The 23,173-nt window shown below is 40.4% G+C and overlaps 4 protein-coding genes across 5 annotated transcripts in view; 2 read left to right on the forward strand and 2 right to left on the reverse strand.

Annotated features, from left to right (window-relative positions):
- Positions 1-6,094: 6,094 nt before the first annotated feature.
- LOC139455658 (E3 ubiquitin-protein ligase TRIM45-like) lies at positions 6,095-9,340 on the forward strand. 2 transcript variants are annotated; one of them, XM_071237216.1, is made up of 3 exons: positions 6,095-6,148; positions 6,711-6,792; positions 7,258-9,340. In XM_071237216.1, exon 3 carries the CDS (start codon positions 7,262-7,264, stop codon positions 8,417-8,419), a length of 1,158 nt encoding a protein of 385 aa, XP_071093317.1. In that variant the 5' UTR covers positions 6,095-6,148; positions 6,711-6,792; positions 7,258-7,261; the 3' UTR covers positions 8,420-9,340. The 2 variants fall into 2 exon arrangements, with proteins under 2 accessions (XP_071093317.1, XP_071093316.1); XM_071237215.1 differs by lacking the exon at positions 6,711-6,792 and having other exon boundaries at positions 6,099-6,148.
- On the reverse strand, positions 8,472-9,284 carry LOC139454991 (uncharacterized). The gene has a single exon (XM_071236579.1). It carries the CDS (start codon positions 9,282-9,284, stop codon positions 8,472-8,474), a length of 813 nt encoding a protein of 270 aa, XP_071092680.1.
- Positions 9,341-12,819: 3,479 nt separating the features above from the next.
- LOC139454992 (trichohyalin-like) lies at positions 12,820-20,773 on the forward strand. The gene is made up of 4 exons (XM_071236581.1): positions 12,820-12,869; positions 18,823-19,342; positions 19,410-20,087; positions 20,753-20,773. The coding sequence occupies exons 1-4, from the start codon at positions 12,820-12,822 to the stop codon at positions 20,771-20,773; spliced, it is 1,269 nt and encodes a 422-aa protein (XP_071092682.1).
- The window catches only part of LOC139456385 (cryptochrome-1-like), a 33,166-nt gene continuing 29,938 nt past the window's right edge, over positions 19,946-23,173 (reverse strand). The window contains exon 12 of the mRNA XM_071238050.1: positions 19,946-21,546. Coding sequence (XP_071094151.1) covers positions 21,443-21,546 — 104 coding nt within the window. The 3' untranslated portion in view covers positions 19,946-21,442. The remainder of the gene's footprint in view (positions 21,547-23,173) is intronic.

The raw sequence follows: 23,173 nt of genomic DNA on the forward strand, positions 1-23,173 counted from the left end.
CAATTTCTGAATGCAACTCAACAGTTTCTGAATGCAACTCAACAGTTTCTGAATGCAATTCATTCACGGTCTAACAAACCTTCATTTGTTTCACTGAGAAAAGTTTGTTTCAGATCCAGTTGTCCAAAGGAAAAGTTGTGTTCCATGCAACAGATTCCAAACACAGCTGCTGTCTTGCTGGTTCAAAACTCAAGTGAGAGCTAACAAGTCAGTAGGTATTTGCGATCACTAATTCAATCTGCTGTGTTGCGTTCCTCGATCACCACCCGTGGATCAACAAATGTATTATCACAGAGAAGGATCTAATCATACACACGTTAATTATTCATTTCATTTATCTATAGATGTTGTTGTGTGCTGATTGGATCTGACCACAGCACTCAACTATGCATGAGTTCTATCAGATGACGGTTGGGTTACTGAAGGTTACATACTTAAAACCAACGGTTACTCTGATAATAATGCGTTATTGATAACTGACAATGACTTGTTATTTTGCTGGTTACATGGTACCTCCTTCGGGAACCACTGGGACAAGAACAAGACTGTTGTGTCGTTGAAAGAAATCAAACTACTTCAGAAACTTTTGCTGATGTTAGATCAACAAACAGTAAGAGACCAAAGTATCGACTAGAGAGTATTGTTCTTGATATTGGTTTGAAAAGTTTGGTCAAACTAGACTCCACTAAATCAGAAAAAGGGTTTGAATTTGCACACAATGGAATTGATGCTTTAAGCTTGTGTAATATTCTCAGACAGCAATCAGTTTCCCTAAATGTCAAATCTTTTTCGGGGGAACGAGTGGCCCAGTCATCTAAGGCGCCGCGATTCACTGCAGAGATGCGTCCCTTGGGTCTTGGGCTTGACGAGCGAACGCTTTGACCACTAGGCTACCCGACCGCCCTGAGACCATAAGTAACACCATAAGTAAGATCATAATGACCTTTGGTTTTAAAAATACGCGTAAAAACTCCAAAAGCATTCTTCCTTGTTACCTGTGTTTTGTATACCGAAGACAGCAATTAAATAATGTTCGCTTTCTCCTGCTTGCACGCGGGTTATCCAGTTGTATAAAACTGCGTTCCTTGGCCTTACCAGACATGGTGCTGACCAACAAGAGATAAAGACCAAGGCATATTCGAGATTCGAACGCACAAACAACGGATCCTGGCACTACCAAGGGGTGCAACTCTTCACGCGAATTGCAGCGCTTTAGACCCCAGGGCCATATCTGCCCGTCAAGATACGACACATCACCAACATAACATTAAAAAGTGTACATTATACTTTAGGTCATATGAGGGTCATCACATGGTGTAACACCAATACGAAGGAATGGGGATATGCTCTGTACTACGTTTTACATTTTCTCTACAACCGTGTCATAAAACTCTTACAGGACATGTACGCATAACTCATATAGTGATCTTTTACTGTTTTGTTTGTTGTTCAGCGCCCCACTCTGAAGTCTTCCAGCTGTATGACGCCTGTCTGTAAATAATCGAGTCTGGACCAGACAATCCAGTGATTAACATCATGAGCATCGATCTACGTAATTGGAATACGATTACATGCATCAACCAAGTCAGCGAGCCTGACCACCCGATCCCGTTAGCATAGTCGCCTTTTACGGCAAGCATGGGTTGCTGAAGACCTATTCTCTACCCGATTATTCACGGGTTTGTTTAACTGTCTGAGTAGAATACGCTGTAAACAAATCAGGTATTCAGTGCAACTAGTACCATGTCCAGAAACAAACATCAAAGGAGCTAAGAATAGAAAGACTAGTAGGTAGCCCCAGTGCGCAGAGTTTACGTCAAACCAAAAATAAATAGCTTGCCACACATTTCCTATGTTGAACATGTCGTGTTGCAGAGCACTGTAATACGTTAATTAGTGCCGCGTTTGTTTCGGGATAAGCTCCGCGGCGGAACGGTGGCCTAATACTAAATAATGTAGAACTGATGCATGCGCTTCAATACGTGTCTACTGAATTATTCACCAGATTGAGCCAATCATCCGCCTCGCATCTCTTGATCACAAACAGTGAATACGTCATTAGTTGATGTGAACATTATCTGTGCAATATCAATATCACAGTTGTATTCCCAAACGAGCATGGCTGTCTTCGCAAAGGAAACAATGGGAAACAAAAACACATATCCACCAGACAGCAAAGGGTCCAAGCAGGTTTAGACATGCTCAGTTATCCAAGCAGAGCTGGTGTAAGATTAGTTATCAGTTTATTGCATTTATATTAAAAATCAAACCCCTAAGTATCCAGCACTAATCGAAACTGTCGGGAAATTCAAATAGGACTATCGACATCGACTGAATTATTGACATACCTTGGGAAATGAACACATCTCCACACAACATCACACTGTTCCAGGGGACCAGTCTATCTGAAAATGTGCTTCATTGCAGAGAAAATGTAAGTGAGTTAAAGATGATCGCAGGCATATGAGTACGAAGTATGAAGGCCATGTCTAGTGCCTCCGAAAGAGGTACACGCAACAACCTACCCTATCACCAGTTTGTGTTGTGAGTTTGTTCAGTGTAGATAGTCTTGTTTGCGTGTGTTTATCAAGCATGGACATGCGCTTTAAACTGTATTTGTACCACGATAGTGAAAGCTACTGAAAGTTTTTATTAGCGTTTAGTTTGAATAGAGAGTAAAAGTAAACCCAGTCATAGCCAGTTAATGTGTAAAATCTTTGTTGAAGTACTGGACCTGCTTGAGGTGAACGTTAATGACCTGCTTATAATGTGAGTTTATAATTGAATGAAGTGCTAGACCTGCTTGTGTTGAACGTTATTGTACCTGTGAGTGTATCATTAAATGAAGTGCTGGACCTGCTTGTGTTGAATGTTAATGTACCTGTGAGTGTATCATTGAATGAAGTGCTGGACCTGCTTGTGGCGAACGTTAATGTACCTGTGAGTGGATCATTGAATGAAGTGCTGGACCTGCTTGTGGCGAACGTTAATGTACCTGTGGGTGTATCATTGAATGAAGTGCTGGACCTGCTTGTGGCGAACGTTAATGTACCTGTGAGTGTATCATTGAATGAAGTGCTGGACCTGCTTGTGTTGAATGTTAATGTACCTGTGAGTGTATCATTGAATGAAGTGCTGGACCTGCTTGTGTTGAACGTTAATGTACCTGTGAGTGTATCATTGAATGAAGTGCTGGACCTGCTTGTGTTGAACGTTAATGTACCTGTGAGTGTATCATTGAATGAAGTGCTGGACCTGCTTGTGGCGAACGTTAATGAACCTGTGAGTGTATCATTGAATGAAGTGCTGGACCTGCTTGTGGCGAACGTTAATGAACCTGTGAGTGTATCATTGAATGAAGTGCTGGACCTGCTTGCGGCGAACGTTAATGTACCTGTGAGTATATCATTGAATGAAGTGTTGGACGTTTATGCAAAATAAGATTTTAGAGAAATGATGAAAATAGTTTCCTCTTTTATGGGTATAATTATATTTAATCTCCCCTCTGTAAATATGTAGAAGATGGGAATAACTGAATTCTGTAAATCGTGCAAAATATGATAACAGGATAAGCCGACAAGATCTAAACTATTAAAACAGAAATGAACAGCCAGGGGAGCCATGAGTGTGTAGCGGTAGTGGCATGTCGTTCCGAGTAGCTTACTCGACACCAATGTGTATTGACGGAATATCACAAAGGGTTTGCCACGAAAAGCTGCGCAAGCAGACAAATGACTTTTTGTTGACGCTGTTCTTGAAGGACAAGGGTGAGGTGAGGTGGCACGGGTGGCCTAGTCGTCTAAGGCGCCGCGATTCGTTGTGCATAGTTGCGTCCCTTGGTCACGCCAGAAACCTGTGATTGTGGGGGTTCGAATCCCGGTTCGCCCCGATTATGTTTCTAGGTTTGTCAGCACCATACCCCTGCTCGTAGGTTTCACCGATGTGGTAAACGTCCGAGACCTGCATCACTTTTGGCTTTCCTTCCACATTATGCTGACAGGTCGTGATATAACTGGAATAATGTTAAAAACGGCGTTAAACCCAACTCACTCGTGAAGGACAAATTAATTCATGAAATAAATACTTTTTTAATTGCGTCTTCAAGCAAGGAAAAGACTCAACTCAAAATTTAAACCAAAAAACACCTTCGTCTGGTCAGGTTTTTTTCATCCAATTTTTAAATCTTACTTTAAAAAAAGGATAATTTGCAAATAAACAATGAAAAGTTAAGAATGAATAAGTTGAATTGCTTCCAAATATACATTTTTACAAAAGGATATATTTATATCATTGAGGTTCAATACTTTCACAACAGGAATAAGCGAGCACTGCTGTAGCGCCTACGGGTAGAATAAGAGTTATCCTTCTTGCTTTGATTTTCTCGTGTTCTTTCGCCATTATGGCAACCGTCTCCATTTGGCTTGTCCCGGAATGACACGAGTTGGTTACGAAATGTATCAAATACATGTTTATGGTCGTACGAAGAAATACACAATTTCAACACTTACATATTTTGGTTTTTATCATTTGGCAAAATAAAACCATTGACAATTGTAAGAATAAATCTAGCACTCTGAGCGAAAGTTAAAGTCATGTGGAAACTTTTAGGTATTGAACCTAAATATTGTACCTTCATCCGCCAACCCTATTTCCTGCTGAATTAGCAACAACATCATGTCGGACAGTACAACCACGGGACTAGACTCTATGCGATCAGGGGCTAACGGGAATGGTATACAGTTATCAACTTTAGATGTCAATGTGGCCTAGTTGCTGGTTGATAATATAGGTTCGCAAACGAAAGAACCTGATAAATTTATTATCAAATATCAAAGTCTGATTTGTAATCACTGCAGATACAATCCACAGTTCACGTGCTGTTAAAGCACACCTTCAGCTCACCTGCGGCCGAACTAGAGCATCTCAGGTTTTAACTGGAGGAATCCATATGAGAATTCCCATCTTGTATGTCGTTTCTTGTTCACCACTTCACAGTACATGACGGACAAATATAACCCAAAGGCGAATTTGAAACCTATCCTTAGTAATAAGTTGGTAAAGAATTATTCTGTCTCTACAACATAGCATTTGATGCAGCCGTTGACAAATAGGAAACTGTTAACGAGCATGCGAAGCGCGGTTGAATCCCTGTCTATTTATTGGTCGGCATCCCTGTCTAGTCATTGGTCGGCATTCCTGTCTAGTCATTGTTCGGCATCCCTGTCTAGTCATTGGTCGGCATCCCCGTCTAGTCATTGGTCGGCATGTTGGATACTTTGTAGAAACTAACGACTTTATTTCCAGAAGACAAATTCATCCCGGTACATGTGCATAGAAATCGTGTTACTCCTTTTTATCAGAAAATAAACAAATCGTACCTTTAAAAATCGTTTCGCTCAGAACACAATCAAATGACATAAAAAATAAGACACCAGTCGTTAATAATTATAGAATAATAACATCTGTTCCTCCTAAAAGATGAAGAAAAACCAATAGTTTAAAACTAGAAAACTGCCTCCATTATCTAACCAGTCATCACGACATACGTTAACTTAAACCTGTACATGAACGCCATTTTGATACCTGTGGCATCACAAAACACTTATATGGACATCTGGTTGACGTCAGCGGCGTGCTAGGACATTTTCCCGTGTGACATTGATATTGTGGCGTAGTTCCTGTTTCATCCACGTTCTCGACTAGTCAGACGGTCTCAACTAAAACCACGTTCTCGACTAGTCAGACGGTCTCAACTAAAACCACGTTCTCGACTAGTCAGACGGTCTCAACTAAAACCACATTCTCGACTAGTCAGACGGTCTCAACGAAAACCACGTTCTCAGCTACCCTGGCGGTCTCAAATAAAAGTGCGTTCTCAACTATTCTGACGGTGTCAACTAAGACAACGACGATCATAGTTTCAATACTCAACGCTGAGTTACGACAGTCGTATGTCTTATATCACTTTGAGGAACAGGGCGCTGTTAAATTTCTGCTAAGGTCATGTCGACGGAAATGACCGAGGGAATCTGAATGATACGGTATCACATGTCACATTCCGTTATCAACGGGTAATGATTGTAAACGCCCCCGTGAAACTATAGTGGATGATCCGCGGACTTTTGTAAAGTTTTTCACTCTTTCTGAGGTAAGTAAAGATTTAGAACGCTTGGTAAATAATAAAATTATTATATCTACCCGTTCGTTGCCGAACATTGGTCTACTGATTGAGTGAGTGAGTATATTTTGACACCGCTGTTTGCACTATTCCAGCAATTCCATGGCGGGTGACCCCAGGCATGGGCTTCACCCACTGTACCAATGTGGGGAATCGAGCCCGGGCCTAGGGCGTGGCGAGTGAATACTTAAACAACAAGGCTATCCCGCCGTCCGATGTAGTGATATGAACAGCGTGCAGACACGATCCTCATGTCATCGTTTCAGGATGACGGGACCTCTTACCGTTATATAGAGGATGCTTTGACATATCATACCCACATCATAATCTAGATGAATTTTGGTTTCGAACACAAGATCTACTAATCCTGGCACAGCTAAGGTACGCAACTCCATGACTTAAACTACCATGGTACACGTACCCCGCGACAATTAAGCCACTACATTCATTGACAAGAATTTCTCCCCATACACACGCAAGTAGAATTCTACGACAACCGTCTCTTCTGCCTCAGATGTTTTTTCTTCTTCAGATTGGGGGCACGGGTGGCCCAGTCGTCTAAGGCGCCGCGATTCGCTGTGCAGAGTTGGGTGCTCGTGGGTTTCACCGAAGCGGTAAACGTCTGAGACCTGCATCACTTCGGGCTTTCCTCCCACATTAAGCTGACACGCCGTGATATAACTGGAATACTGTTAAAAGCGGCGTTAAAACCAACTCACTCACTCACTCTTCCTCAGATATCGATGGTGAAGATAATAATATGAATTCAGATTCATTCACACTAGTCAGTCGAAAACAATAGTCAGCTGGTGACCAGTAGACAGCTATTATTATTATTATTATTATTATTATTATTATTATTTTCTACTACTACTACTACTACCACAACTAGTAAGACTAACAGAACTAATACTTTTGAACACTTACTTCGACTGCTACCAATACGACTACCTTCAATTCGACAACCACAACTACTCTCACCACTACTACACTACTACTAATGATAATACTATTACTACTACCACTAATGAGATTACCACTACTAACACGTTTGAACACATCTACGTATCCTATTTCAGCGTGATGGCGGCTACAGCAGATACTGATGACAGTCTATCAGAAAGGTCATCCAATCCAGAACAGTCCATGACACTCGTGAAACAGCTTGTTCCAACATCCGTTGAGCCTGATAAGATGCACTGTCCATCATGTCGGAAGCTGTTCAACCTACGAGGACAAACACCACGGTTGCTGGGCTGCCTACACTCAGTATGTTCCGAGTGCTTGAACACAACTCTACACGCCGATGAATCGCCCGGTATTTGGTGCCCCGTCTGTCAGACTCCTTTGACAGAGCAAGCTTCACCTCTAGACTACGCCATCATAAAAGTGTTGGAGATGGAGGATGCGATGGACCTGAGTGGTTTGAAGTGCGATGACTGCCGCCATGATGGCACAGCGACGTACCGATGTCTGGACTGCAGGTGCAACATGTGTGACACATGCAAGTCCTACCATGCTAAGTTTGCTGTAACCATAACCCACGAGTTGAAATGCTTGTCGGAGCTTACTGATAAGAACCACCAGGTATTGAAGGAAGACAAGCTTTGTCCTCAACATGGACTTAGGCAACACCTGTTCTGCTGTTCCAAGACGTGTATGGTTGCCATGTGCAGCACCTGCGCGTCAGTACATCACAACGGCCACGACTTGGGGCCAATAAAAAGTCTGTATGAACCAGCTCGCCAGGACATCATGAAACACAATGCCAGACTCGCTGTAAACATCAGTAGAATGGAGGACAGAATCACCCGTCTCAACGCGCACGAGGAAAGGGTTAAAGAGTCGAAACGGAATATTGAGAGTGATATTCACAACCTTTTCTCTTCCCTTGAAGAGAAGGTCCTTGCAAGAAAAGCGATGCTGGTGAACGCAACCAACAAAATAAAGGACGAGACTCTGAAAGAACTAAAAGGCCTTCAGGACCAGCTGCGGGTTACTGAGAGAAGGAGGAAAGAGGTGATGGAGTACAGTGAACGTGTGAAGAACCTATGCTCACCCGCAGAATTTCTCAACATAGATAAGATTCTTACCTCACGAATGATCCAAGTGGCAAGTGAACCAACCACACTTCTATACCAGGAGAAAGAGGTGGTCTTCGAAAGAACGTCGTTGTCTGATCTCATGGCCGCTATTGGTAATCTGTGCGAGATAACTACAACCGCGGAACAGCAGCAGTGAGGTCACTTAGGAGATAAATCACCTTGGACATTACCCGTTTCTCAAGGGTGAATCAGTCGTTTCGATCAAGATTACATACTGCTAATTTAATTATAACTTTGGGCACTATGTGTGGATGTAACAGGCTTCGTGCTGCATGCTTCATGCTGTAACTACAGGTGGCACTGACTGATGATGTGACAGGCTTCATGATGTAACTATAGGTGGCACTGATTAATGATGTGGCAGGCTTCATGATGTAACTATAGGTGGCACTGATTGATGATGTGGCAGGCTTCATGCTGTAACTATAGGAAGCACTGACTGATGGTGTGACAGGCTTCATGCTGTAACTATAGGAAGCACTGACTGATGATGTGGCAGGCTTCATGCTGTAACTATAGGTGGCACTGACTGATGATGTGGCAGGCTTCATGCTGTAACTATAGGAAGCACTGACTGATGGTGTGACAGGCTTCATGCTGTAACCATAGGTGACACTGACTGATGATGTGACAGGCTTCATGCTGTAACTATAGGAAGCACTGACTGATGATGTGACAGGCTTCATGCTGTAACTATAGGAAGCACTGACTGATGGTGTGACAGGCTTCATGCTGTAACTATAGGAAGCACTGACTGATGGTGTGACAGGTTTCATGCTGTAACTATAGGTGGCACTAACGGATGATGTGACAGCCTTCATGCTGTAACTATAGGAAGCATTGACTGATGGTGTGACAGGCTTCATGCTGTAACTATAGGAAGCACTGACTGATGATGTGACAGGCTTCATGCTGTAAATATAGGAAGCACTGACTGATGATGTGACAGGCTTCATGCTGTAAATATTGGCGTCATTGACTGATGATGTGACAGGCTTCATGCTGTTACTATAGGAAGCACTGACTCTTAACATTATTAAAGCAGACCTCAGTTAAAGTATACGTTATCGTCATTTTATCTGGCCACTTCCTCAGTGTTATACACAGTGAAACCTCATTGACCTGGAGACCTCACAGTAGCATTAAAAATTATCCCGATAACAGTGAGAGAATGTAAAAAAAATAAAAATTACGTAATAGAATTTTGCCTCTACTATGGAAGTAAACACCAAGTGATGCAGGTCCTGAACGTTTTGGGACATACCATTTGATATTCGTAGGGGGCATGGGATTTTATTTTCAAATAAAAACAAATGGAAAATAATCATTTGTTTTCAGGTTTTACCAAAACACGAACAAATTAATTGTAGGACATTCGGAAGAACATGTCCAGTGAAAAGAATTGTATTGTTTGCGTCCACTTTCAAGAAGAAATGTTGTGTTTTGAAGCAGTCCCCGAAATAGTTTCCTGTCTCTTTCAAGATGTCCAGCACGCTGTTCCTCCACACAAATGGAAATGGAGGTTTCCACTTTGGTGCAAACCACCAGCACTGGCATATTGTAGAAATTCAAGAATCAAAATTGATTCAAATATTAGAGCCACGAACACAGAATCATCAAATTCTGGCAGGTCAAAGGTGGCAGGGTCACCATACAGGCACCTTCATCTTTAGTTGCATCCTACTACAGCGAGTGAGTTAGTGACTTGAGGTTAACACCACATTGTACAATATTTGGGATACTTAAAGAATCTTGGTCTGTTGTTGGGGGAAACCCCGACATGACCCAGGTTGTAGACGTTTACCAATTTGGCGAAACTGAAGAGCATGGACAAAATTCCGACTCACTTGGGTTCATAGGCCATAAGTTGAATTCAAACCCATGACACGGAGATACTGGTGAAGGATGAAGGTTTGCACAGGATACTATAAGTTACAGGAGTATCACTCGGGTTACATGTGGCTTTATGCCTTCCGCGTTAGATTTTATACCACGATCCGGATAAAATCACATACCCTGAGTGATACCGATATGAACAACGAATTTATTTTGCCGACATGTTTCAATCTGCTATAATAATAATAATTGAGGCAAACTGAAAATTGAAAGAAAACATATGTTCGATTGAGCTGAAGTTAACTTGTGTTGTGTCACGTGACTTTCGTTGACTCGTAAACACCGTGCAGTTATTTTCCAGCTCTGAAATCCACGTGCTGCATGTTTTCTTCCTGACGGGGTATAAGGAATTTATTCTGCTCAGAAATTCCATAGGGTTGTATGATGAATGATATCGTATGTGTTTCCCAAGTTGTATCAAGTACCATATTGATACAGTGGTCATGAGTTATGCTCTGCAATATGAAAGTTTCATATGAACTTAGTCTAACTTACTGCCTTAGAATGCAAAATCTCAAATTAGAAAAAAGCAAATGGCACCAGTTCAGTACCTGCCTGATGTGTGTCCGAAGTATCAAAAGGAAATGCAAAACAGTTTATAATATTGCTTCAGATATTACCCCTACCATCGTTTTAATCTTATGTTTGCTTGCTGCCTTGGAAAACCAAAACAATTCTAATTTCAAAAATATATGCTTAATATAAGGCACAGTTCAGCGCGTGCCTGATATGTATACAAAGTTTCTCAAAGAAAGGAGTTATGCTCCTGAATTGATCCCTACTCAAATTTGAAATTACATCTACCTTGTTACTTTGAAAACACAAACAGTGAAACTTTCAGAAATTCCTGATAAGATAAAGGTACCAGTTATCAGCATGCCTGTTGTGTGGACAACGTTTAATTAAGAAATATTGAACAGTGAAGGAGTTGTGCTCCGGAAACGAACCCTTCGCTCATTTCAACCCAAGGACAACGTGTTGCCAACGCAGAAACAACAAATAAGAACAATTCCTTTATACCAAAAAACACCAGTTCATGAGAATGCCTGATGTGTGTACGTTTGATGAAAAATATTGAAGAGTTATTGAGTTATGCTCTTAAAAAGACCACCACGCTGATTTGAATCCCATGCCAACGTGTTGCCTTGGAAATGCAGAAATATATACATTTTAAAGAATCATGAATACAAAAAAGCATCGATTTAGAGCATGCCTGATGTGTGTCCAACTTTTGATGAAGACATATTGAACAGTTAATGAGTTATTTTCTTGGTGGACAGAGCCTGTTTCTATATCCCCTACAAAGCTTGATTTGGGCAGGGAATAACAATCCAGACCATAGGGGGTACAATGACATGCTATCAGCCATGTCGCCATGATCAGCATGTCTTTCCTTCTGAGGTCTTTTCTGCATCCTTACACCAACTGAGGAATGTATCAACATGGTGCTTGATTACACAATCATGCACAATGACAGGTCATGTCCACGGACCTATGTCAGAGGGACAGTGTGATGTGTTCTGTGCAAACCAGTGTTTGATACTCCCACTCATCTGGGAATGCTGACACTGCAAGGTGACAGATCGTGGGTACCTGCTCCCTCATCAGCTAAATCTCCCCGACCCTTGAAGACAGGGTAGAGAATAGGTCTGCAGAAACCCATGCTTGAAGTAAAAGATGACTATGCTTGTCAAAAGAGGCGACTAACGGGATCGGGTGGTCAGGCTCGCTGACTTCGCTGATGCATGTCATTGTATCCCAATTGCGTAGATTGATGCTCATTATGTCAATCACTGGATTGTCTTGTCCAGATTCGAATATTTACAGACCTCCATCGTATAGCTGGAATGTTGTTGTGTCGCGCTAAATAACAAACAAACAATATATTCTTCCCCTAAAAGTTGTAACAAACAACAATTAACAACAGAAGAAACACAGCTGCATACATTTTATTAACAACAATAAAACATGGACATCTATATGCAACAACACAGAATGTCAATATCTGTAACACATACTTTTATCAAACATGCATATCCCAGCTTCTTATCGCCAACCATCTGCTTTCACACATTATTTAAAATAGCCATCATAGATCTGTCATAAAAAATAATTTTCTAATGGAAAAAATATCTGCAACTATTTTCAAACTGTCCATATCCAGCCATTATCTCATATGAAAATAGTCATTTTCATAAAAAGAGGGTTTGAATTTGGTTTATACCGTTTGAAAGATTTTATTTATGTGACCAAAAAAATCTATCAACAATAGTTCGGCTGCAATTGTGCAACATTGATGGTTATTGTATTAAACTGTCCAGGCACCCAGTGAATATGACAACTTGCACCTATTTCATTGATGAATGTTTCTTTATTTTACCTGGCATTAACATACTTGTTTCTGATAGTATAACTGAAAGGCCATTTTTCCCCATGTACCCTGCTGACAGATATATTTCAAATTTCATATAGCCCCTTGGAAAATTACAAACTTCTTACCAGAGTGAATACTATGGTATAAGCATATTATATCAAACCTGAACACTAACCAAATGCAGTTAAATGAGACTTTTAGACGAATGGTTAAAATAATGCCTGTAAGATAAATTCATTTTCAACCAGTACCTCGGGGTATGTGTTATGGTGTACCCTGTGTTTGAGACTGTGTACCCATCACCTATTGGCTCAAGGTACATAGGCTGACACATTGTACATTATACCTCCATGTCAGGATGATGAGATCTGATTGGTCCATGTGATCTTGATAAAATACTAGGTATCCCGCCTTGGAGGGAAGTAAATTTCCCAGCAGGGTAATAAATCTCTTATACCCTGCCACAATCAAGTCAGGCTGCACGTGAATTTCTGAGAGGCTGAATACATCCTGTATACCCCGCTTTGAAGCACTTCATGGTGACAAATAGATAAAGGAGGCACCGACAGATTGTAGTAGGCCTCATGCTAAAGCTACAGGAGGCACTGACAGATTGTAGTAGGCCTCATGCTAAAGCTATAGGAGGCACTGACAGATTGTAGTAGACCCAATGCTAAAGCTACAGGAGGCACTGACAGATTGTAGTAGGCCTCATGCTAAAGCTACAGGAGGCACAGACAAATTGTAGTAAACCCCATGCTAAAGCTACAGGAGGCACTGACAGATTGTAGTAGGCCTCATGCTAAAGCTATAGGAGGCACCGACAGATTGTAGTAGACCTCATGCTAAAGCTACAGGAGGCACTGACAGATTGTAGTAGGCCTCATGCTAGAGCTACAGGAGTCACTGACAGATTGTAGTAGACCTCATGCTACACCTATTTGAGGAGGCACTGACAGTTTGTAGTAGGCCCCATGCTAAAGCTATTTGAGGAGGCACTGACAGATTGTAGTAGACCTCATGCTAAAGCTACAGGAGGCACTGACAGATTGTAGTAGGCCTCATGCTAAAGCTATAGGAGGCACTGACAGATTGTAGTAGGCCTCATGCTAAAGCTATAGGAGGCACTGACAGACTGTAGCAGGCTTCATGTGATATCAGTGGGAGGAATTGGTGAAGGTAATGATACTCAAGTTATGGTAGTCCTCAGCCCTATTCTCAAGCCCTGTCCATACAACAAATAACATGTCATAATGTTGAAACATCACATTCAAATATATGTCAACAATATATAGAGAACAAATGCAGTACTTGTCACAACATGCTCACAGGATATGACATATGAATTGAAATGTTTCTCTCAGCGACAACTGTGGGGGAATATCACAGTGTGTCAGGTAGCGGGGGAACGTGCTGCGGACCGGAGTTGACATCATGTCACTGATCCCAACACCACATACCGTATTCGACTCATTAAGCACCCCTCCCCCAATAAGCGCCAAGGTTTCCGGATATTTGAAGTCTGTATAAGCGGGGCATGACTGTATTCTGTTTATTTTAGATATTTGTGACTTATTACGCGCAGAAAAAAATTACACTGTACCCTGTCAACGAAGTCTGGCAAACGAACGGGTGATGAGAAACTTGTCACGACAAATTCGAAATTTGAGATAAAAAAAATCACCAGACATGTTGATTTACCGTTTAAATTGTATTTTTTGTTCAGCTAGGCATCGTTTTATATCCAGGGATTAAGATTACCTTGTGCATTTTCTCGTAAACTAAGCTGGACACAGCAATCAGCTGTACACACGTTTTCTAGGAATCTACCGGTGATTCGGTCAAGACACACCCAATGATATAATTTTACAGGATTTTAAATACAAGGATCGGCAAAAGTTGTATCTGAAACTATTTTTTTATCAGGAATAATATATTCCAATATCTTGTTAATTTAGATGCAGCTTTTACTAAACATATAATAACCCTCAGCGAAGCAGCTGAGCCCTATTGACGGGTACTATTTTTTACATGGAACCAGTCTGACCAGTCACCGTCGATGCTCCCGTGCACGTGATCACGTGATCGCGAGAACTACGTGTTGACATAGAATCGTCCAACAAAAACAAAAATGACTTTTAACGAATCAAAGTATGGCATTTATGATATATGTATCCATGTCTCTGTTTCAAGGCGTCAATAGCGGTAATCTGACCGTGGTTGCTGTTAATAACTGTGAGCTGTGCGATCTTCCGATAGCTTCACACACGATTTCGCCGAAATTAATTAAAACAATATTAAAAGGAATTTTGAATAAAATTAATGAAATAGATCTAAGTTACAAACAAAAGTCCAGATATACAAAGAACACTTTTTATAGCCAGACAGTGTAATTACATGAATAATTTGCGTACTTCAGTATGGATTTGTTGACATGGTATTTCCGGTGTTACGTGCTCACAGTAATGTCTTTCAAAGGGGGAAAAAACATCAAAACTCATTAATTCGTGTATAATGCGCACCCCCTTCTACACAGATGATGAATTTACGCCAATTTGACTCTGAATTATCCCCAATAAGCGCCCACCCCTTCTGTCTTTTTTTAAGCGCCCTGGGCGCTTAATGGGTCAAATACGGTACTTCTACTGAGTTCACGCATCCGAAAACATACTCTTCATGTAGTGTCAGACTTAACATGGTACTGTGCATGGTACATAGTTCAAAACTTTCTTTTCAAGACTACTCTGAAATCTGCTGAGAATATCACTGTATCTGTGTTATACATATATTATACATCTCCGTATTATCTACAAAAAGGAGACAGAAATGATAAAAAAGGTAGATTATTTGAATATGGTTATGAAATATGCCCATAATAATCAAACTTATGCATGGGAACTATTAATGACTTTCTCCTGAAATCCACATTGACAGTGAAATCTATAGCACATTCAACTCAAACAATAAATTTGATTGCTATGGGATATATGTGTTTGTTTGAAAATTATGGTCCAAAGCAAAAGAGGTCTGTAAGGAAAATGAGATTCTGTTGAATTTACGCCTTTCATACTCCAGAGTTTAGAAAGTTTATGTAAGTCAAAAAGCATTCAATATGAGGAGATGAAAAAGCAGCAACATTATGTTGGAAGCATTAGGGGAAGAATGCTGATTGTGGACAAAGATAACGTATACAAACACTAAATTCTAACTGCATTTACAAAGTCCATAGAAGCTACTGATGCACAAAACAGACACAGCTGGAATGAGTAGAGCTTTTGCAATATTCCACCAAAAATGCCATAAAAACAAAAAGACATGTATCCATGTCTCTGTTTCAAGGCGTCAGTAGCGTTAATCTGACCGTGGTTGCTGTTAATAACGGTGAGCTGTGCGATCTTCCGATAGCTTCACACACGATTTCGCCGAAATTAATTAAAACAATATTAAAAGGAATTTTGAATAAAATTAATGAAATAGATCTAAGTTACAAACAAAAGTCCAGATATACAAAGAACACTTTTTATAGCCAGACAGTGTAATTACATGAATAATTTGCGTACTTCAGTATGGATTTGTTGACATGGTATTTCCGGTGTTACGTGCTCACAGTAATGTCTTTCAAAGGGGGAAAAAACATCAAAACTCATTAATTCGTGTATAATGCGCACCCCCTTCTACACAGCTGATGAATTTAAGCCAATTTGACTCTGAATTGTCCCCAATAAGCGCCCACCCCTTCTGTCTTTTTTTAAGTGCCCTGGGCGCTTAATGGGTCAAATACGGTACTTCTACTGAGTTCACGCATACTCTTCATGTAGTGTCAGACTTAACATGGTACTGTGCATGTCTAAGGAAACATTCTCCAACTCGCCCAACACCAGGAACCTCTTCTCAGATGTAAATTATCAAAACATGTTTCACTGTTTTACATTGCATTGAACAATATTTTGGCAAGAACAAAGGCCACCCAGCTTGTGCTTTGCGCACTGTACCACTGTGGGTATTCAGACTGATATTAGGACAAGCAAAATGGTGAAAAACAATCAGGCAACCCCACAACAAACATTTTCTGAAGTCACTAAGTACATTTCAATGAGGTAAAAACATTTCTAAACAGGGAAATTAAATAAATAACATGCTATTTTAAAAAAAAATCTTTTAAAGTTGATGATTATATTTCTCAAAGAAATTTCTACTGTTGCCACAGTGAGGTTTGTTTGTTGTTGTTTAACGCCGCACTCATTAGACCACTGGGTCACCCAGATCATTAGACATATGGGCCACCCAGATCATTAGACCACTGGGCCACCCAGATCATTAGACATATGGGCCACCCAGATCATTAGACCACTGGGCCACCCAGATCATTAGACATATGGGCCACCCAGATCATTAGACCACTGGGCCACCCAGATCATTAGACATATGGGCCACCAAGATCATTAGACCACTGGGTCACCCAGATCATTAGACCACTGGGCCACCCAGATCATTAGACCACTGGGCTACCCGGATCTTTAGACATATGGGCCACTCAGATCATTAGACATATGGGCCACCCAGATCATTAGACCACTGGGCTACCCGGATCTTTAGACCTATGGGCCACCCAGATCATTAGACTTCTGGGCAACCCATGACCCAGGAATGCAAGGCAGTACTTTCAGAGAATAAATCATATAATTATTTTAGTCCTTTACTTCACACTCTACACTTTCATTTCAAATCAAACAATGGTTATGACAAACACATTTTGATATTCATTAACTCTATAAATGACATAAGGTTAATGGTTTCATAATAACAACCATTAGCTGTCCTTCATAGAAGCATTCCCATTTACTAGTAAATATCAGTTTTTTCATGGTAAAATAAGGCTTGAACCAGTAATTCATGTGGCTGCCAGTCCCAGTGGCCCGGCAAATAAAGTACCTTATAAATTATTGTTGTTAACAAAAACATCGCCGATAATCAAAAACATCACCAATAATCAATGAAGTATATTTTTCAAACAAAGTCAGCTTGTCTATTTCACATCATCAGTGTTTCCTGTTGTCTATTTTTCATTCAAAGAAATAACATTTTGTTGTACTTTGAAGTTAAATATCTATTTGTAGTGACTTAGCCTCGAACCAAAGTGAAATATTAAGAGAGAAAAATATGACTGAACTTTGTGTGAATGAGGTGAACATCTAAGTTACTTCAGAGATGATTTTATTGAATTTGTCCAGCATGAACATACACTGCATTGAACATGCTGTTGAAAGAATTATAACCAGGCAATTTTAATATGTTTATTTATTGAGTTGGTACTCACCAAAATTGGAGGAGACTGGTGTTTTTTGGAATTGCCTGTCCACTGGGACTGGCAGTTTAAAGAGCCAGCGGCAACATGTTCATAGTTCAAAATTTTCTTTTCAAGACTACTTTGAAATCTGCTGAGAATATCACTGTATCTGTGTTATACATATATTATACATCTCCGTATTATCTACAAAAAGGAGACAGGAATGATAAAAGAGGTAGATTATTTGAATATGGTTATGAAATATGCCCATAATAATCAAACTTATGCATGGGAACTATTAATGACTTTCTCCTGAAATCCACATTGACAGTGAAATCTATAGCACATTCAACTCAAACAATAAATTTGATTGCTATGGGATATATGTGTTTGTTTGAAAATTATGGTCCAAAGCAAAAGAGGTCTGTAAGGAAAATGAGATTCTGTTGAATTTACGCCTTTCATACTCCAGAGTTTAGAAAGTTTATGTAAGTCAAAAAGCATTCAATATGAGGAGATGAAAAAGCAGCAACATTATGTTGGAAGCATTAGGGGAAGAATGCTGATTGTGGACAAAGATAACGTATACAAACACTAAATTCTAACTGCATTTACAAAGTCCATAGAAGCTACTGATGCACAAAACAGACACAGCTGGAATGAGTAGAGCTTTTGCAATATTCCACCATAAATGCCGTAAAAACAATAAGACAATGACACAGGTAAGACAAGGTCATTGACACAGGTAACAAGTCTCTGGCCATCAAAAGGCGCTAAAATTACAATACCCCACAAGCTATGAAAGACATGTACATAACACTGGCATAACAAATCCATACTACAATAGGCAGTACCAGGCACACAAAAAACAAGTATCACAACTCGAGGAACCTTACATCATTTTCTTACGGCCAATTTTATGCTCATAAATCAAAAATAACAATTTCCATCCAAATGATTAAAATGACAACATAACTGTTAGGAGAGACAACAGAACTGTTGGGAGAAACAACCTAAATGTTGAAAGAGACAACAGAACTTTTGAGAGGGACAACAGAACTTTTGAGAGGGACAACAGAACTGTTGAGAGAGACAACCTAACTGTTGAGAGGGACAACAGAACTGTTGAGAGGGACAACAGAACTTTTGAGAGAGACAACAGAACTTTTGAGAGGGACAACAGAACTTTTGAGAGGGACAACAGAACTGTTGAGAGAGACAACAGAACTTTTGAGAGGGACAACAGAACTGTTGAGAGAGACAACAGAACTGTTGAGAGAGACAACAGAACTTTTGAGAGAGACAACAGAACTTTTGAGAGGGACAACAGAACTGTTGAGAGAGACAACAGAACTGTTGAGAGAGACAACAGAACTTTTGAGAGAGACAACAGAACTGTTGAAAGAGACAACAGAACTGTTGAGAGAGACAACAGAACTGTTGAGAGGGACAACAGAACTTTTGAGAGGGACAACAGAGCTGTTGAGAGAGACAACAGAACTGTTAGCAGAGACAACCTAACTGTTGAGAGATAACCTTACTGTTAGGAGAGACAACAGAACTTTTGAGAGGGACAACAGAACTGTTGAGAGGGACAACAGAACTGTTGAGAGAGACAACAGAACTGTTGAGAGGGACAACAGAACTGTTGAGAGGGACAACAGAACTTTTGAGAGAGACAACAGAACTTTTGAGAGAGACAACAGAACTTTTGAGAGGGACAACAGAACTGTTGAGAGGGACAACAGAACTTTTGAGAGAGACAACAGAACTGTTGAGAGAGACAACAGAACTTTTGAGAGGGACAACAGAACTGTTGAGAGAGACAACAGAACTGTTGAGAGAGACAACAGAAGTTTTGAGAGAAACAACAGAACTGTTGAAAGAGACAACAGAACTGTTGAGAGGGACAACAGAACTTTTGAGAGGGACAACAGAACTGTTGAAAGAGACAACAGAACTTTTGAGAGGGACAACAGAACTGTTGAGAGAGACAACAGAACTTTTGAGAGGGACAACAGAACTGTTGAAAGAGACAACAGAACTTTTGAGAGGGACAACAGAACTGTTGAGAGAGACAACAGAACTGTTGAGAGGGACAACAGAACTTTTGAGAGGGACAACAGAACTGTTGAGAGGGGCAACAGAACTGTTGAGAGAGACAACAGAACTGTTGAAAGAGACAACAGAACTGTTGAGAGGGACAACAGAACTGTTGAGAGAGACAGCAGTACTTTTGAGAGAAAAGTTTATTCGACATTCTGTTCATTAACGTGTTCATATGATCATCAATTTCCATGTGTTTGTCCAGTGTACTTGTGTGAAAGTACATTAATAAATGGCCTCACATGATAAACAAATAAACAATAAACAAATTTTTAAGTGTGCTTGTAGTGAAATCATAAAACGTGCTATCATGATTCCAACCATGCCATTGGCACTGTAATACATGGAATTTTGAAACCTGACATAAAAGTATCATTATCGGTGAGTGTGAAAGGGCTTATGGCTCTTTCAGCAATATTTCAGCCAAAATTAAACTGCTTTTTTTGTTGTACTGTGTCGTCTGCAGGTATTGGTTTGAAGATTTGTGTGGTCGTGTTCATCTCACGGGAAGTATGTTATGGGACCCAGATAAACATTTTCAATTCCTCTGTGTTGGTTGTAATGTGTCGTCTGCAGGTAATGGATGAGGAGGTTTGAAGATTCGTGTGGTCGTGTTCATCTCACGGGAAGTATGTTATGGGACACAGACAAACATTTTCAATTCCTCTGTGTTGGTTGTAATGTGTCGTCTGCAGGTAGTGAATGAGGAGGTTTGAAGATTTGTGTTCATCTCACGGGAAGTATGTTATGGGACACAGACAAACATTTTCAGTTCCACTGTGTTGGTTGTAATGTGTCGTCTGCAGGTAGTGGATGAGGAGGTTTGAAGATTCGTGTTCATCTCACGGGAAGTATGTTATGGGACACAGACAAACATTTTCACTTCCTCTATGTTGGTTGTAATGTGTCGTCTGCAGGTAGTGAATGAGGAGGTTTGAAGATTCGTGTTCATCTCACAGGAAGTATGTTATGGGACCCAGACAAACATTTTCAATTCCTCTGTGTTGGTTGTAATGTGTCGTCTGCAGGTAATGGATGAGGAGGTTGAAGATTCGTGTTCATCTCACGGGAAGTATGTTATGGGACCCAGACAAACATTTTCACTTCCTCTACCTATACTACTTGGTTGTAATGTGTCGTCTGCAGGTAGTGAATGAGGAGGTTTGAAGATTCGTGTTCATCTCACGGGAAGTATGTTATGGGACCCAGACAAACATTTTCAATTCCTCTGTGTTGGTTGTAATGTGTCGTCTGCAGGTAGTGAATGAGGAGGTTTGAAGATTCGTGTTCATCTCACGGGAAGTATGTTATGGGACCCAGACAAACATTTTCACTTCCTCTATGTTGGTTGTAATGTGTCGTCTGCAGGTAGTGAATGAGGAGGTTTGAAGATTCGTGTTCATCTCACGGGAAGTATGTTATGGGACCCAGACAAACATTTTCACTTCCTCTATGTTGGTTGTAATGTGTCGTCTGCAGGTAGTGAATGAGGAGGTTTAAAGCTTCTTCAGGTCGGTTTCCATCTCACAGAAAGTATGCTGTGGGACCCAGACAAACGACTTGACTTCCTCAATGTTGGTTGGCGCACAATGAGAAATTTCTGAAAATAAATATAATTAGATTTAGTTCTAGCTCCTAATGACTTTTCTGGACAAATATACAAATGTATACCAATTGTAGTATTATAACTAACTTACATTTGTGCCATGTCCTGTCCATTAGCACACACACTGGGCTGCTATCTACATTATCAACTCCATCATCTACTCTATGCATCCTCTACAGCTAGAAGTCAGAGTTACTTGCTTCTCAGTGGGACCTGGGTCTTTCACTGTTTCCAGCAAGGAAAGCAGGGCTAATTTTCAGCAACCATCACTGCCACTTGTTGTTGCCATGCAGCGGTAGTTGCCACACATGCTACCAAGGCCTGGCAGCGGTAGCTGCCACATATGCTACCAGGGCCTGGCAGTGGTAGTTGCCACACATGCTACCAGAGCCTGGCAGCGGCAGTTGCCACATATGCTACCAGGGCCTGGCAGCAGTAGCTGCCACATATGCTACCAGGGCCTGGCAGCGGTAGTTGCCACATATGCTACCAGGGCCTGGCAGTGGTAGTTGCCACATATGCTACCAGGGTCTGGCAGTGAAAGTTGCCACATATGCTACGCAAATTGATCCCATTATTAATGTTTCTGGTTATAAAAACGTGTTCATTGTTAATCGGGACTTATGTTTGTAATATATTTCATTAATTTTATTCAAAACTTCATTGAATAATGTTTACATTAATTTCGGCTAAATTATGTGTGAAGTGACTAGTAGATCCCACAACTCACTGTTATTTACAGCAACCACCATCATATTACTGCTTTTGATGCCTTGAAACAAACTTTAGTTGCAACAGAATGGATACATATATCATAAATGCCATACTTTGACTTGTTAAAAGTCTTATTTGAGGCTGTTTGACTATTGAATGTCAGTATAACATTTTCGCAATGAAAATACATGTGGGGGTGACTGGTCCAATTGTTCCATGCGTCAAAATATCCAGCAATAGCAATCACCTGTACCAAAGTGCTCCGCTTATGGTTCTTATAATCTTAAATATATATAGTGAAAGCTGCAACTAAAATAACACAATGTTGGAATAGATTTTTTCTGATAAAATACTAATTTCAAATACAATTTCTTCCGACCATTGCATAAAAATATTTGAAGTTGGGGTACCTTTTACCGGTAGATGCGGGAGGAAATGTGTGCACTGCTGATTGGTGTTTCCAGCTTAGTTTTCGAGACAATACACACAGTAATCTTAATGTCTGCATATGTCTGGAGAGCAGGAAATACAATTTAAATGGTAAATCATCATGTCTTGTGATTTTTTAATTGACCAAGTTTGTTATACCTGTTTGTTCACCAGAATTCGCTGAAGGTATACAATGTGGGTTTTTTCAAAGTGCATAACACTCAACAAATCATTTTTCTTACACTATGAATCATAAACAACTACTATTCTAAACTCTGAAATGTGCAACATAGATCATATTAGGTAGGCAGAGCATGTCGACTGTTTTGTTGTCATCTACCCGCTGAACTTTAACGCTCATCAATTATTTGGACCCCAAAGGTAGCATTGTAGCGAGGGATCACTGTATTACAAAAACGGAACATACATATGGAACAATAGTTATGGCCGACCATAAATAACATTTTCTAATAGCATT

The sequence above is a fragment of the Haliotis cracherodii genome, unplaced genomic scaffold, assembly GCF_022045235.1.
Source record: "Haliotis cracherodii isolate W230 unplaced genomic scaffold, xgHalCrac1.p SCAF_11, whole genome shotgun sequence".
Lineage (NCBI taxonomy): Eukaryota > Metazoa > Mollusca > Gastropoda > Lepetellida > Haliotidae > Haliotis > Haliotis cracherodii.